Consider the following 15530-nt stretch of genomic DNA (forward strand, 5'->3'; position numbering starts at 1 on the left):
TAATTTACCACTGCTAACCAGTGGTAATGTGCATGTGGTCTATATCTAAAATGTGGTAACATTTACCTATCCACAAATGGCATATTTGGTTTGCTTTTAAGTCCCTAGTAAAGTGTATTACATATGACTAGGGCCTAGAAATCAAATGCTAATAGTGGGCCTGCAGCACTGACAGTGCCACTCACTTTGGTAGCCCTTAAACCATGTCTCAGGCCGATCACCGCAGAGCCTGTGTGTGCAGATTTAAACTGACATGTCAACCAGGCAAATTAATCTACCTGTTGGGCCCAAACATTCTTCCTTATCACGCGTAGGTCGCCCCCAAGGTAGGGTAGACCTGGATAACCCATGAGCAGGATGCAGTGTATTTAAAAGGTGGGGCATGTAATTTACATTTTTAAATGTTCTGGTAGTGAAATGCCTTTATGTTCATTTTTCGGTACAGCAAGGCCTACCTCTTCTATATTATAATATTGGGACTGATTTATTACATTTTATACGTACGGTTTCCAGTTGGGAAAATATAGGAAAACTAAATTTAGTGTCTCTGGAATCACAATTTAAAAATGCAATTTATGTTGAAGTTGGTTTTTAAATTATAGTTCCGAAAATGTCATTTTTATAAAGTTGGCATTTTCTTACTTAAAAGATTTGGTGCTTTGCTTCCTCTCTCTGGAATACACATCTAGGGAGACAACTGGTTTCCTGCATTCCTTCTAGACAGCCACACAAAAAGGAAGGAGAGGTTTGACTGTCTAGCCATCTGCATGTTGTTGGGGCTTCCTGATCAGGAGGGGAGGGAGGAGCTGACACTCTGCACCTAAAAGGCTGGGTCCTCTCTCCACACAAAAGTTTACATAGCCTCCTGGAGTGAGTCTGGAGCCAGGGCAGGAAACGCAGGGTCTTGTGCAGTTCAAAGCATCTCTTTGAAGACTCGCTACTTCATAGGCGGTATAAGTACCAGGACTCTGACCCCACCATCTCAGAACACTGCTTCACCTAAGGACATTCTGCCAGGAAGAAGCTGCTGTGCTGTAGGAGGGCCTGGGATTTTGCTAACTGCTTTGCTGTGTTGGCTTGCTGTCTGCTGATTGCTGAGCTGTAGGAGGCACTGCCACTTTTCTATCTGCTCTGCTGTGTTGGCTGCTTCTGGCCTGGGAGTGAGAAAGGCTGGACCTGCTCTCTACATTCTTGAACCTAAGTTTCTCCAAGAGCTTGTTAGCCTGCCTGCTGTTGCTGAAGTCTCAGGGGTATCAAAGACTTCACCTTTCACCTTAAACCCAGCACCTGGACTTTACTTGCTGTAAGTCTTGCTCTGCCAGGTGTTGCCATTCCAGTCCAGGGCCCTAGATGTGGCCATCAACATTGTTGTGCCGATCAGAACCAACACATTACCTGCGGCAAGACCAGGATCAATGCTTTATCGCTGTTGTGAGGTCTGGAGTTGGTGTATCACTCTTGGCACCTGCGGCAGCACCTCCAGAATCATTACGTTAGGATCCAATGCGTCGCCACCACAGCGTGGAGTAGATCACTGCATCACCTCCAGTGTGGATTAACCTAGCACATCACCTGTGGAACTGGCTCACCCTGGACTTGACTCTTCGTCCTTGGCACAATGCATTGCCACTACTGCATGGAAAAATCAACACATTCCTCTGACTGCAGGAGTGACATCAACATATCTACCGACGCATCAACCCCGCATTTCGGTTTTTGCAACCAGGAGCAAGGTACTTTGTTCCCCGAGCTTGCGTGCCTCCTGTGCCAGGCCTGTGCACCTTCACAGTCTGCTTGAACTGTTGACTTTGCCCAGGACCAGTGTGACCTCATTTAACCCCAAAAGTGCTATTGGCTTCAAAGTGCTATTTTGACACTTAACGCCTGATTTGGGTTTTGGAGAGGGAATACTCCATCAGAAATGACACAGATATCCCGTCCGCCATATTGTGATCCCCATAGGATTTAATGGGATTGTAATACGGGGGATGGAATATCTGTCAGGTTTGTGATGGAGTATTTCCCTCCACCAAGACCTAAATCAGACCAGTCTTTAAAAATCATATCTTGATTTCCACTTATTGTATTTTTGTTGTTTTGGTCTTGTTGTTTCAGAATATAATAATTTATTTTTCTAAACTGAGGGGGGAGTCTTTTTGTTGTGGTTTCACTGTGTTACTGTTTGATGTGTTTCACAAATACTTTGCACGTTGCAATTTAAGTTAAGCCTGTCTGCTCTGTGCCAAGTTACCACCGGGTAAGCACAGGTTAATGGTTGCTGTGTACTCCAATTACCCTGACTAGGATTGTGGTTCCTGCCTGCACAGGATGCATACTCTGACAACCAGAAACCCAATTCCTAACACTAACGTTACACTCAGGCAATACATTGCCAAAGAAACTAGGATGGCCTTGTACCAGTTCTCTCTTCTAAAGAAAGTGGAAGACTACAGAACTCCTGTTTTAGCCTTCGTACTCTTGTATCTGAATTGATGCCAAGCCCTGCTCCCTGCCTCCAAACCCCTCACCAGTCTCCCTTTAGGGTATCCTACACACAGTGGCACATCTTATTTAGGGTCTGAAGAAATATTATCCCACCACTCCCATCGTGATGAAACTCTGTTGGCTCCCTTGCAGGCCCACACCATCTTATAAACCAGCTGCATCCTTTACAAAGCCATTTAACCAGCTCCTCCACCTTTCTTGAAGTCAAGCTCACCATCTCTGGATACAGAGGATACACGGATAGGAATTAACCATTGCATAGCTAATGTAAGCTGGTAAAGAAGCAAGAACCACTCCATTCTTTTTGAGAAGTGAATAAACACTACTATTTGTATTGGCCAGAACCTTGAGATTTAAAGGGATTTGTGGAAAGACAGTGATACATCACTAGCCACAGAAACAAATGGACATATCCACCACGGAATACCTGGTAGGAATAAAGGCAGCAGCACATCGGCTAGTCCACAAAGTGGTCAGTCATCAGGAACCCAAACATTCTGCAATGGACAGAGACAGGCCAAGACAAAATTCCAGGGTGATTGAAAACATGCTTGAAAACATTCTGCTTAGGCAGTGCATCCATGTATAACTAACACTTTGAATGAGCACACCTGACATAGTCAGATATTGAAGTTCAGCAAAGGACCAATTCTAAAATGCCTGAGATTCAACTGTTACAATTTGTATGTATCTATGTATATGGTATTTCTGTAGTACAAACCTATCCAAAAGGCATCAGAGCGTCAAAGACAAGCATAAAGACAATAAGGGACAGGAGAGATGGCTGGGTTGTGGCCAGTTATTGCATTGTGATGTTGTGTTCTTAAAATAGGTGAGTCTTCAACTCTTTAATAAAATGTAACAGTGTTGGGGACCTCCTGATGGATAAGAGGATGTTGTTCCAGATGTTGGATTCATAGATGGAAAAAGCCTGCTACCTTGTTTTTTTCTTTTTTACACTTCTTAGTTTGTAGTTTGATGGTGTCTGATGGTGTGGAGGAAACAACACAACCGAAATGACAAAAAATTAATGAGTACATGTTGAGATATGTATTTTAAAACAAATAAGTGTAAAAATAGTGCTTAGAAAAAAAGGGCAGAAAGAGGTTACTTGAGGTTGTGCTGGCCCGGGAAAAGTCAACATTTCAAGCCGACCGCAATGGAGCATGGGCCGTGTACAGGAGCTATTCAGGCCTGGGGAACAGAGTACCTTGATCCTGGTCGCAAACACGAGTGGATGCGCAACATCACTCCCACAGATGAGGGATGCGTTGATTTTTCACACGTGTTGATGGCAATGCGTTAGTTTCTGAAGACAAGCGTCAAAGCTGTTATGCGTTGATTCTGAAGTCAATGTGCTGGGTTTCTCCACGCTGTCGAAAGGATGCATCGATCGGCCTTCCGCGATGGCAGCTATGTGGTGGTTCCAGTGCTGTGTCAATGTTGATATGCCAGGTGGCACTTCCAGCAGGCAGGGGATGCCTCAGTCTATGCGGCAATTCCTGAGATATTGCTGGGTCCCCAAAGTGTGATGCACCACTTCTACTCCCGCAACAGGGTCGGTGTGTCGGGTGCAGCTTTCAGCAGGTGAAGATGCGTCAATTTCACTGGTGCGAGTAACTGGGTCCACTTCCAGTGAAACAGGCACAGGAGCAGGTGGAGAAACTTTGATCTCCTGGAGTCTCAACAACAGGAGGAAAGCCAACAAGGCCTTGGAGATCACCCTTGCAGATCACTTTGGGTTGCAAGACAGAGTACAGCTCTACGTGTGTGTGCAGTTCTAAACTGTGATTTCGATCTGGCAACAAAACCTTTTCTCAGACTCAAACCTTCATTTTTAATACATATAGGTCTCCCTTAAAGTAGGCCCCGTACAGTTCCTAACTTACAGTGAAGTCGGATTTTAAGTTACAGTTCGGAAAGTGCCACTTTTAGAAAGAAGGCGTTTTCTTGCCTTGGCCATTTGGTGCCTACAGCCTGTCACATGACTGGGTGTGGGTGACAGTTGGGATTTGTGTATTCTTCCTAAACAGCCATACACAATGGAGAACTTAGGTGTGACTGGATGTGCCATCACTGGCAGGATGGGGGACTGGGTCCGCCTTACTTACACTTGAGTCGGGTGTGTCCTGTCACCCCAGAAAGTGCTGCATACTCCCTGCAGTTAGTCTGGAGCCAGTGCCAGGAAGGCAGAGCACCAGTGCACTTCAAAGGCCCGCCTCTAGAAGCTTCTCCCCCCTTCAGTGACAGTTGGAAATATATACTGGACCTCATACACCACCGCTTCAGTACTCTTCTGGACCTGTGTATACTCTGCCAGGAAGAAGTACTACTCTGCTGCTTCAACGACTGCCACTATGCTGGACTACTGCTCTGAAGGAACTGCTGACCTGGTGTGCTGGCCTGCTGCTCTCTTACCTGAGTGAGAAGGACTTGTCATGCATCTTGTGAACCCAGAGTGACTCCAAGGGCTAGTAGTCTGCCCTCCTGATCTGGACTCTTAGGGACATAATTGGCTTCAAACAACTTTGCATCTGCACCTGGACTCTGTCATCATTAAGCCTACCCTGCCAAATGGTGCCACACCAGTCCTTGACCCTTGCTAGTGGGTGTTAAGCCCTTTGCCAGCCTCTGTGGTATCAGCGGAGTTGACGCATTTCCGCTGCTTTATGGATCACACCCATTGCAAAGACCCGTATCACCTCCACAGCCCGCAAGGTTGATAGCAGCCTTCCCAATGATGGCAGACTCTGCATTGCGGCCCCTCAGAACCTGATGCATCGCCCTGACTGGCACGGCATCCTCAATGCTGGATTTTACATCACAAGCCCTGTGGGCGAAATCCCCAATGTTGATGCAGGCTCTTGCATCGCAGCCTTGCAGCGTCTCAAAAATGAAGCGTTGCTTCACCTGCTAACCAGTGCTTAGGTGCGCACAGTCCTAAGCCCAGAAAAAGAAAGTCAGCCAAAACAGGAGGACTGAAGGCAAAAAGGGGAAAACCATGCCAAGAATGCAAGGTCTAACACATGTCTCCCCCCACTGAAAGTGGGGAGAGCTACCCAATCTCTCAGGAGTTCTCTTCACTGAAGCAGAAGAACCTGGAGAGGCCCTTAACATTGGCGTGGTCTGTTCCAGGAAGGTGTACCACCGTAAAGTCCATTCCCTGTAGGGAGCTGGGCTACCTCAGCAGTTTGAGATTCTCACCCCTCATCTTCATTAGCCATCTGAGGGATCTGTGGACTGTCTGAATCCAGAAGTGAGCACCAAACCAGTGTGGGTTCAGCTTCTTCAGTGCCCAGACCACTGCAAAGTCTTCCCTTTCTATTGTACTCCTTCTCTGTTCCTGGGGAAGTAACCCCCCTACTGAGGAAGGTCACAGGCCATCCAGGCCCTCTTAATTTGTCTGTGAGCACACAACCCTTATGCCATTCTCTGAGGTGTTCATCTGGAAAATAAATTCCTTGGAGACGTCCAGGGCCTTGAGCATGGGTGCTGTGCAAATGGCCTCCTTTAGGGTGTCAAAGTGTTTTGAGACACCTCTGTCCAAAAACCCTGACGTGACTGCATGTTGAAAGTCGGATGTTAAATATGCAATGCAAAAAGGATCTTTTGATTGATTTCTCACAAGACTCCTTTGAGGATACAGGTTACCTTTGCACATGGAGTTTGTTCAGCAAAGGGGCTCCACTCATATGTTTCATATTTTTACAGCCCAAGATGAAAGCAACACATACACACGGCCTTGCTTAGTTTTTGACTGATATAAAACCCCAACAAAGTATGGTAGATATCCAGGCTGCCATGCTAATATTGCATTAATAACAATGGTACTGTAAGTAAAGCATATGAGACATCTATTACTTTTGGTAGTTAGGCCCAAAGTAACGAAACATGCATCTTTTTGAAAAATACACATGTTGGTTTTGCCAAAGCTTAGTTATCTGAAGGATAGAAGAAAAATGGGTAGCATATGTCTGGGAAGTCCTCTTCAAGTTCTTTGAGGCTTTTTCAACAAAGTAGTGTCCCTTTAAGTACCACATTTTGGCTTGATGTGTGAGCATACTGCAGCAGGTGGATATTGAACCACTAATGGGCTCTTTCGGTCATGTAGGGTGTCATCTGAACACAAATGATGGTAACTATGAAGTGGAATAGAAGACCAATAAACTTCAGTGCACGGTGCATGGCTTTTCCATCCTGGGAGAGAGTTCAGAGACAGGTTTGGTGGGGGAGGAGGGGCTAGTGCCACTCTCTTCGGGTTGGCACTGCCAGGCATATTTGAACTTCTGTTACTCATGAATAAGATAGGTTGGCCAGAGGTAGACTGCACTTGAGCAGCAAGATCAGACTGACCAACTGAAGATGGGATTGAGTATAGATTTTTTTGTTCTTTTTGTTGCCATGCATTTGGAACCCCTGGCACCCTCTGTGTTTCAGTTTTTATTGCTCCCCTTTCATTTCCAACAATTATTGTTCAATTACTGCAATATGATACAGATGCACATTGACTATGTTGTGCAAGCATCCAGGAACACATTGAGCATATTTTTAGGTCTACCCAAAGGAAAGGTCCAAGTTGTTAATCAGCCTTGTGTAATCCAAAAAATGCTTAAATAAAAAGTGCATGCCTACATATGTATAGCGAGGCTTTGGATCAGCTATCTTCATCCATTGGTCTGTTCAGCTGTCACTGACGTTTTGCTCCTGCACCTCACAGTATACAACATGGGTCAATGGGTTAGCCCGTTTCAGGCACTGAATCTTGCTCTGTGAGTGATGGTGCTATTCTTGGTCATGTCCACATCCACCCAAAAAGAAGCTCACACCAGTGCCAAGGCTAGTGGGCCAATACCTTTTTTTGCCAGTGCTCTTTTGTTTCTATTCTTTCTTTTTTTATTTTTTTGTCATCCTCGTGTATCTTTAAGTTACAGTATTTCAAAGTAAAACATACATTTATATGCACCAACAAGGTTAGGTTAAGAGCTAATGTAGAGCAGAAGCTTCCAACACAGGGTTTCCTGGAGCATTTATTATCAAATTGGGTTCCAGCAAGGCTGTCTGATTCAGAACAACCAAGTCTTCAGTTATCTATAGAAAAAGGTTAACGAGGGGCAGAACCTTAAAGGTTCCTGAAGGGTGTTCCAGAGCCTGGGGTTGAGATATGCAAAGGAGCTCCCTCCCATGCAAGCCTTTTTGATTCTGGGAACAAGGCTGGGTGGATACAGAGCAAGCAAACTGGTTGAAGGCTTTATCAAATTCATTACATGGTGGGGGCAGTCTCTGACCTTGCTTTGAAGACATTGCACAGGGCCTTAAATTGTATGCGTTTCTTCACTTTGTGCTAGTGGAGCTCATGAAGGAGGGGAGTAGCCGATTCCTGATTTGGCAATTTATAGATCTACCTGGCAAAAGACTTATGCAACACCTGTAGATGTCTCAAGAAGGCTGTATCCACCCCATATGCAAGATGATCCCAAAATTCAGTCTGGACAGGATAAGTGCCTGGATAACAGTTCTTTGGGTAGAAAGCTGCTGTATCCAGATAAACGTCTTTAGCCATTTTAGGGTCGAAAAGCAGACAGGAGATACCTTTGCAACCTGAGACTTTATGAACAGCTTAGAGTCCACTAAGAAGCCAAGGTTTTTTACTTTAGGAGCTGGGTCTCCAAAAGGAAGGATTATTACCAAGCACAGCATCTCCGTCTTGATACTGTTAAGCTTCATCAAGTTGTTATTCATCCATGAGGCAACTTGAGACAGGGAGAAGTGCAAACACGCGGCATTGTGGTCCTGAGCGGATGAGAAAGGGAGGACGATTTGAGTGTCATCTGCATATGAAAATAGAGTGAAACCACAGCATTCTACCAGGTCGGCATTAAGGCGTACATAGAAGTTATGAAGAAGCAGAATTAGGACCAGAGGTCAAAGAGTGACATATTTTCCTGTGATATACACCAAAACCTAAAAGGGTTTCTATGCCTGTTATAAGTACATTTACCTACTAATTAGCCTATTAAAATAATGTGCTATGATAACAATTTTTTAAAATTAAGTTTTAAGGATGATGTTTCTTTCAGGTTTAGTTTGTTACCTTATGTTCGTTCAGTTAATGCGTTTCATTATTCATGCACAGACGTTTGTTGATGTTGTTTTGGACATAGTGTACATGTTGTGTAACAATTTGCTTTTTCCTTTCATGCAGTAATTTAAAAGGAGAAGAAAAATGAAATCATGTTGGATAGTCATGCTCTGTCCTTTATGTATTTTCTTCAATGTGCCTTCTGCAAATGCACAAGAATGGAGTGTAAATACACAGTCTTCTGCAGACGTAAGTCCATATGAAATATGTTTTTATGTTCTTAGTGCATTCATATTTTTTCAACTGATCTTGATTACAACCATGTCAACACACAGTCAGATAATCTATGAATCCCTTTGTTTAAGTGGCTTTATATAGCACAAACCTAGCTGGATGGCAGAGGAGCATTGGATAGAGTCAGAGGCAGTGGTACAGTCAACAAGTCACTGGAGTCATAGCTGAGTTCTATGAGTGGAAGCAAATGGTTACTAATTCTACACTGTCACTGATTTCATTCCTAAATGCTGAATTCCACCACATTTAATAAACAAGTCTGTAGTAGTTGGAAAGCATTATAACCATAGTTGGGGCTCGCTGAATGTCCTGACATTATTACTTTCTCATGCTCACAGTGCCTATGATAAGCATGCTTTGATTTGCGGTGCTAGACATTTGGCTGCCTTTTATGATGCCACATATTTGGTGAGATAAAATGCTGTCTGACCTATGCCAGGTTTTGTGAAGAATGCAGAGGGTCTTCAGTTCAAAACATTTTGGTTTGACAGTAGATAAGGTACCATGAGTGAGGATGAGGTATAGTCCTTGCATATCAGACTCTGGTTGAGTGGTCATGTATGATTTTGTACTTGTGACTTGAAATTTGTTCTTGCTGGTAGGCCTTTATCGAAGTCCACTATTAGAATGAGGATGATACATTGCAGCTGATGCAAAAAAGTAAGATTCTGTGGTGGATGCAAAGTTTGTAGAAAACATTGTTAATGAAGCTATTTACTTGTGGTACAACAGAAAGGTCTACATCAAGTTTTTTCTCATATGGTTGAAAGTATTTTGGGAGAGAGTTGGAACTACTGTATAGGTGAAGTAAACATAAGGTGCAGCCCATTCCAGTTGAAAGCCACACTTTTGGTACTGAAACAAAACTAGTTGTGATTCATCCCATTCTAGACCAGCTCTGCTTAGTTTCCAATTTGCCACGTATATCCAGGCTCCTTAGGTACTGCAGTGTGTACCTGGGTATCATTGTTTTTATATGATAATGCAGGTTATACTTGTTGAGAAGAATGTGACAGTGCCATTCTTTATTGGGAAACAAAAGAGATTTAAGTGGAAATAGTTTGTTTGTTTGAGATTTGTTGGATTGGAAATCACTGGACTCTACTCCCAAGTAGGGTACTTATACAGCAGGAGATACCTAAGGTTACTGGCAACTGGCTTGGTAGTTCCAACTTAGATTTCACATTCACAAGCACATGTGCGTAAGAGACCCGGTCTCATAACCAGATTTCATGTTGATAGTTGATAAACCGTAGAATCTATGGCATTGCACAGCTATTCACCTCTGATACTCAAAAGGCATCTGCATTGCACCCTATTAATCCTAACATTTAAACTGGGAATGTTCTTGTCTCTAAATGGGTGTTCCCCTCATTTTCCTATAGGAGACACCACTTGCAGGGATGTAAGCTTCGATCTGGATCTTTCAAATGTGAATGGTGATGTACATGGTACTTTAGATAGATTGTGAGTCTGCAATGGCCATCCCATTGTACGAAATTTAGTAGCACACAAATTAGTTAAGGCTCTTAACTTCAGTACACTTACCCTTCTATAGGTTGAGCCCATAGTACATTACATAGAAAAGACATGAAACACAGTCTGCCAACATTTATGAAAGAGTAAACAGATCATGAAGAATCATTTTGGTAGAGTATTGAACAGACCTAGGTGAAATTTGAGTGCAAACTCTCCAACCTGTCAGCTGTAGAAGAAATTGGAATAGCCTGCTGTTTGGACTTTTTTGCTTATGCAGGGTCATCCCCAATCCTTTTGCCTCCTGTCTCCTATTTGTTCTGACCTGTTGCTGTTGGCTTTTAAACTCTGAGCACTTTACCTCTGCTAACCAGTGCTAAAGTGCATATGCTCTCTGTGTAAATGTGTATGTAATTGGTTTATCCATGATTGGCATATTTGGTTTACTAGTAAGTCCCTAGTAAAGTGCACTAGAGGTGACAGGGCCTGTAAATCAAATGCTACTAGTGGGCCTGTAGCACTGGTTGTGCCACCCACATAAGTGGCTCTGTAACCATGTCTCAGACCTGCCACTGCAGAGTCTGTGTGCGCAGTTTTAACTGTAAATTCGACTTGGCAAGTGTACCCACTTGCTAGGCCCAAACCTTCCCTTTTCTTACATGTAAGGCACCCCTAAGGTAGGCCCTAGGTAGCCCCAAGGGCAGGGTGCAGTGTATGGTTAAGGTAGGACATATAGCAATGTGTTTTATATGTCCTGACAGTTAAATATTGCTAAATTCGTTTTTCACTGTTGCAAGGCCTGTCCCTCTCATAGGCTAACATGGGGGCTACCTTTAAATCTGATTAAATTATAGATTCCCTTTGGGAGTGGATGGACATGTGGAGTTTGGGGTCTCTGAGCTCACAATTTAAAAATACATCTTTTAGTAAAGTTGATTTTAAGATTGTGTGTTTGAAAATGCCACTTTTAGAAAGTGAGCATTTTCTTGCTTATACAATTTCTGTGACTCTGCCTGTTTGTGGATTCCCTGTCTGTGTCAGTTTGACAGTTGGGCTGGTTGCACCTCACACTAGACAGTGACACAAAAGGAGCTGGGGTGTAGTCTGCATTTCCTGATGCACCATCTGTGCTAGAAGGGAGGGGAGGAGTGGTCACTTATACCTGAAAGGTCTGTGCCTGTCCTCACACATTGCAGTCTCCGACCCCCTGGTGAGTGTCTGGGGCCTGGCCTGGGCAAGGCAGGATTTCACATTCAAAGGAGACTTTACTTTGAAGTAGGCCTACTTCAAAGGGGAAATTGGGTATAAGAAGGGCACCCAAAACCACAGAGTTTAGAACACTTCTGGAGACAAGAGGAACCTCTGCCTGGAGAAGGGATGAAGAGCTGAGGAGAAGTGCTCCCCTGCCTGTGACTGTGCTTTGTGTGAGCTATCCCGCAGTTGCTGCTTCTGCCAGAGTATGAGGGCAAAGACTGGACTTTGTGTGCCTTCCATCTTGTGAAGAAATCTCCAAGGGCTGGATTTAGAGCTTGCCTCTTGTTGTTTGAAGTCTCAGGGACAGCAAAGACTTCTCTCTGCCAGCACCTGGAGTCTCTGGAGAGACTCCTGCTCTGAAAAGTGGTGCCCTATCCAGTTCCTGGGCCCTTAAAAGAAAAGCTGGTGGAAATCCAAGGAAATTGACTTTGAACGACTTCGGACCGATGCCGCTGCTGAATTCGGTGATGCTGCCTGCACCCGACTCCGTGATCTTCGCTGGAACGCGATAACCTTCGCAGGCCCGAAGCCCCTGCAGCCCCGCTGAAGTCCGCGACTCAGTGGAAGTCGCCGCACCACATCGTGACTGACGCCGCTCAAAATGCGTGGATTCAACGTTTCACACAGACGCCACGATCCCCATCTTCACGCATCAGCTTGTTTTCACTCTTCATCAAAGGTACTGTACTTGGAGGTCTACGCGACTCCGTGTCCAGCGCTGCTGGTGTTGGCTTGTTGGGAGCAACTCCTTCACAACGCCGTGTTAACACCTCATCGAAGCATTTTGTGTTTCTAAGCGCTATTTTTGAGTTTAATCTTTAAAAATTCATAACTTGACTTGTGTATGTCGGATTCTTGTCATTCTGGTCTTGTTTTGTTTAGATAAATATTCCCTAGTTTTCTAAACTGATGTGTAATTTTGTAGTGTTTTCATTAAGTTACTGTGTGTGTTGGTACAAATACTTTACACCTAGCACTCTGAAGTTAAGCCTACTACTCTGCCAAGCTACCAAGGGGGTAAGCAGGGGTTAGCTGAGGGTGATTCTCTTTTACCCTGACTAGAGTGAGGGTCTTTGTTTGAACAGAGGGTAACCTGACTGTCAACCAAAGACCCCATTTCTAACACCTGCTAACAGAGAAGAATGTTTGGTAAATAACATATACATTTAAATATGTATGTTAAAGAGCTGTGGCTCAAGGTGAAAATTCAATAAAGTGTTCCCCGGCTGTTTTGTGACATCCTTGCATTTACATCTTGTGCACATCCTGATTAAGTGCTGAGAACACGTTTTAAGCAATTCTGGGCTACTTCCTTTCACAGAGGTGTGTGTGGCATGGCAGCTGACGCAAGAGTTTCAAGCATTCAAGTTCTGATTGTAGTCAGAACCCTTTCTTTGTGCTGATCATTACCTTGCCAGACCACCAGAGATGTGGGAGGTGCGAGTTGAGCAGGAGGTCAGTAAGCCCTGGAAGGTATACCTTCACTCTGTGTTCGGGCTGAGATACCAAAGTTTTCTGAGGGCTACAAAACATTGCTAAAGCGAGTTATAGATATGCAATTATAAAAACTTCTATTCTACACTCCCTCCCTCATGTGATATTTATTTGTGTAATCTTAAGGCACCAGAGCATTCTCAAATCACTACCAACTCTATATTTATATCATAATATTACACAAACATAATCAGACTCCCTGTCGGTATTCAACAAGAAGATTTTCTCCAAAGTATCGTCTGACCATAATATTGTGGTAACAATAATGTGAGTACAAAAGCAAGTGTGAGAAAAGGCCTCTTTTTAACATGGTTAGCCCCCACTTTTTTCCTGATGTATGATGTATGATGTAGCCTAGAAATTGTAGTGCCCAGGGCCACTGCTAACTAGGTTCCCTGGGCCAGAGCTCTTTCCCTAAAACTGTTGTGATGCATTGGAACAATTGGGTATACTTTTAGCTACCACTACAAGTCCATATTAAGAGGTACTTAGGTACCCAGGGCAATGGGTACTATGGGTCAGTCCCTGCGGGCAGCTGTACTGATTGCGCCACCCTCTAGAGCCATGCATTCAGATGCCCCTAGCACTGCCATTGCAGGCTGGGTGTACTGGTGCAAACCTAAAACACAAACTTGACACGGCACACTGCCTGTGTGCCCTGTCCACCATACACTGCATATACTATGGGTCAGATACCCTTCTGGCAGGTCTTACAGCCCTAAGGCACGGTTCTCCATATTATATGAGAGGGCATAGCTGCATGAGCAATATGCCCCCACTGTGTCCTTGCCAAACCTGGGACATAGTGAGTGAATAGAGCAGCCATTTTAATACATATGATGGACACTGGTCAACACGAGTTCCGCAGTTACATGATGAGAACTCCGAACCCTGGGTTGTTTGGTATTAAACAACTCAGAATGATAAATCCAAACTGGTATTTGATTTATCCCTACATGTACCCAGGGCTCACCTTAGAGGTGCCCCCTGCAAAAGCTAACTACCCTGGCATTGTTGCTGGCTGGTTCTATCCAGCCTGCCACCTCCAGACACCTATCTACAAACCTTGGGGGATAGGTCTGGCTCTCTGGTTTGTAGAACAATGCCCTTCCTGGGTGGCGGTGCGAACACCCCCTCCCTCAGGAATGTGCAGTGCCATGGCGGTGAGCTTCAAAGAGCTTACTGCCTTTGAAAGTTGACCCTCAGGCCTGCCCCTAGCAGCAGATGGTCAACCCCTTGCAAACCCCCACTTTTGGTGGGAGCAAAGGCAGGAAACTACACAAAGGTTAGAAGGAGTAGCCCCACCTGGCATACACCACCCCTAAGGTGCTGTCTGCGAGGTGGACACTCCATTTCATTTTCCTCCATCTTGTATGGAAGGAAAATAGCCAATCGGGGATAGGGAAGTGACCCTGTAGTGGGTATAGCCCCCCAAAGGTAGGTGTCCCATTAAACACTAACAGGTTCCCCCTAAAACACCCACTAAATTCAGTATTTAGTGGGCATCCTTAGACCAGATAATCTGATTTGAAGGACAAAAAGAAGACCAGCACCTAGAAGATCCAAGGCATGAGAACTGTGGGCCTGCTACACAAAGAAAAGGTGCCAAACACTGCCTGCTGCACCCAGGACCGGACAATCGCCACTGCGGAGCTGCTGGGCAACTGGACTGACCTCAAGAACCCCAGAGGACCTCCAGCGTTTGCCAATAACCCAACCACTCCCTCCAGAGTGGGGGTAACACTCTGCAACAAAGGAGAAACCAGCAACCCAGTAAGGGTCACTTCACTGACCAGCTGCTAACTCCTGAACCAAAAGTTGGAGGTGGACCTGATGAAACATCGACAACCACAATGACAAACCCTGCAAGGGTGCCAAGTTTAGTGGCACTGCACCCTCCAGTGGTCAAACCGTACCAATACCATGAGTATTGGGCAATTGACATCAGACACCTGGAATATCAGCCCGCCTGATGCTGAAAAAGGACCAGGAGGAAGCCCCAGTCGAGGCACTTCAGGAACACCCTGGACCTCCCACCAGAGTGCCCCCGTTGTCCTGCAAATGACCCTTGAACCGACTTCCCTCCAGCTCCAAAGGGCATCTTTGCGCACAGCTCCGAGCTCACCGATTTGCTTTGCACCCGGCCGCCCTGTGCCCTGCAACAAAGAACCTGCTGTGGGGTAAGGGTCCCTTACCTCTTGCAACCTCAACACTCCAAGGGGACCCCCAGGAACCACCTCTAAACTTATCTGCACAGCACAGACCTTTTCCAAGTGGTCCCCCATGGTGGCCCTGCACCAGCTCCAGAAATGTTCCACTGCTGATCCTGCCGGAACTGGGAGCTGGCCGAACTTCTCCAGCTGGCATAGTGTGCCCACTGACGACCTCGACCAACCTGCACAAGAAGAACTTAGTAAAGCAACTGTGT

The 15530-nt window shown here is 45.1% G+C and overlaps 1 protein-coding gene across 5 annotated transcripts in view; it reads left to right on the plus strand.

Moving 5' to 3' along the window:
• Positions 1-15530, plus strand: part of LOC138296693 (adhesion G protein-coupled receptor F5-like) — a 912996-nt gene that overhangs the window by 54640 nt on the left and 842826 nt on the right. For all 5 annotated transcript variants that reach the window (XM_069236060.1, XM_069236064.1, XM_069236063.1 and 2 more), the window contains one exon: positions 8708-8833. In XM_069236060.1, the coding sequence (XP_069092161.1) occupies positions 8729-8833 (105 nt within the window). In that variant the 5' untranslated portion in view covers positions 8708-8728. The remainder of the gene's footprint in view (positions 1-8707; positions 8834-15530) is intronic.

The sequence above is a fragment of the Pleurodeles waltl genome, chromosome 5, assembly GCF_031143425.1.
Source record: "Pleurodeles waltl isolate 20211129_DDA chromosome 5, aPleWal1.hap1.20221129, whole genome shotgun sequence".
Classification (NCBI taxonomy): domain Eukaryota; kingdom Metazoa; phylum Chordata; class Amphibia; order Caudata; family Salamandridae; genus Pleurodeles; species Pleurodeles waltl.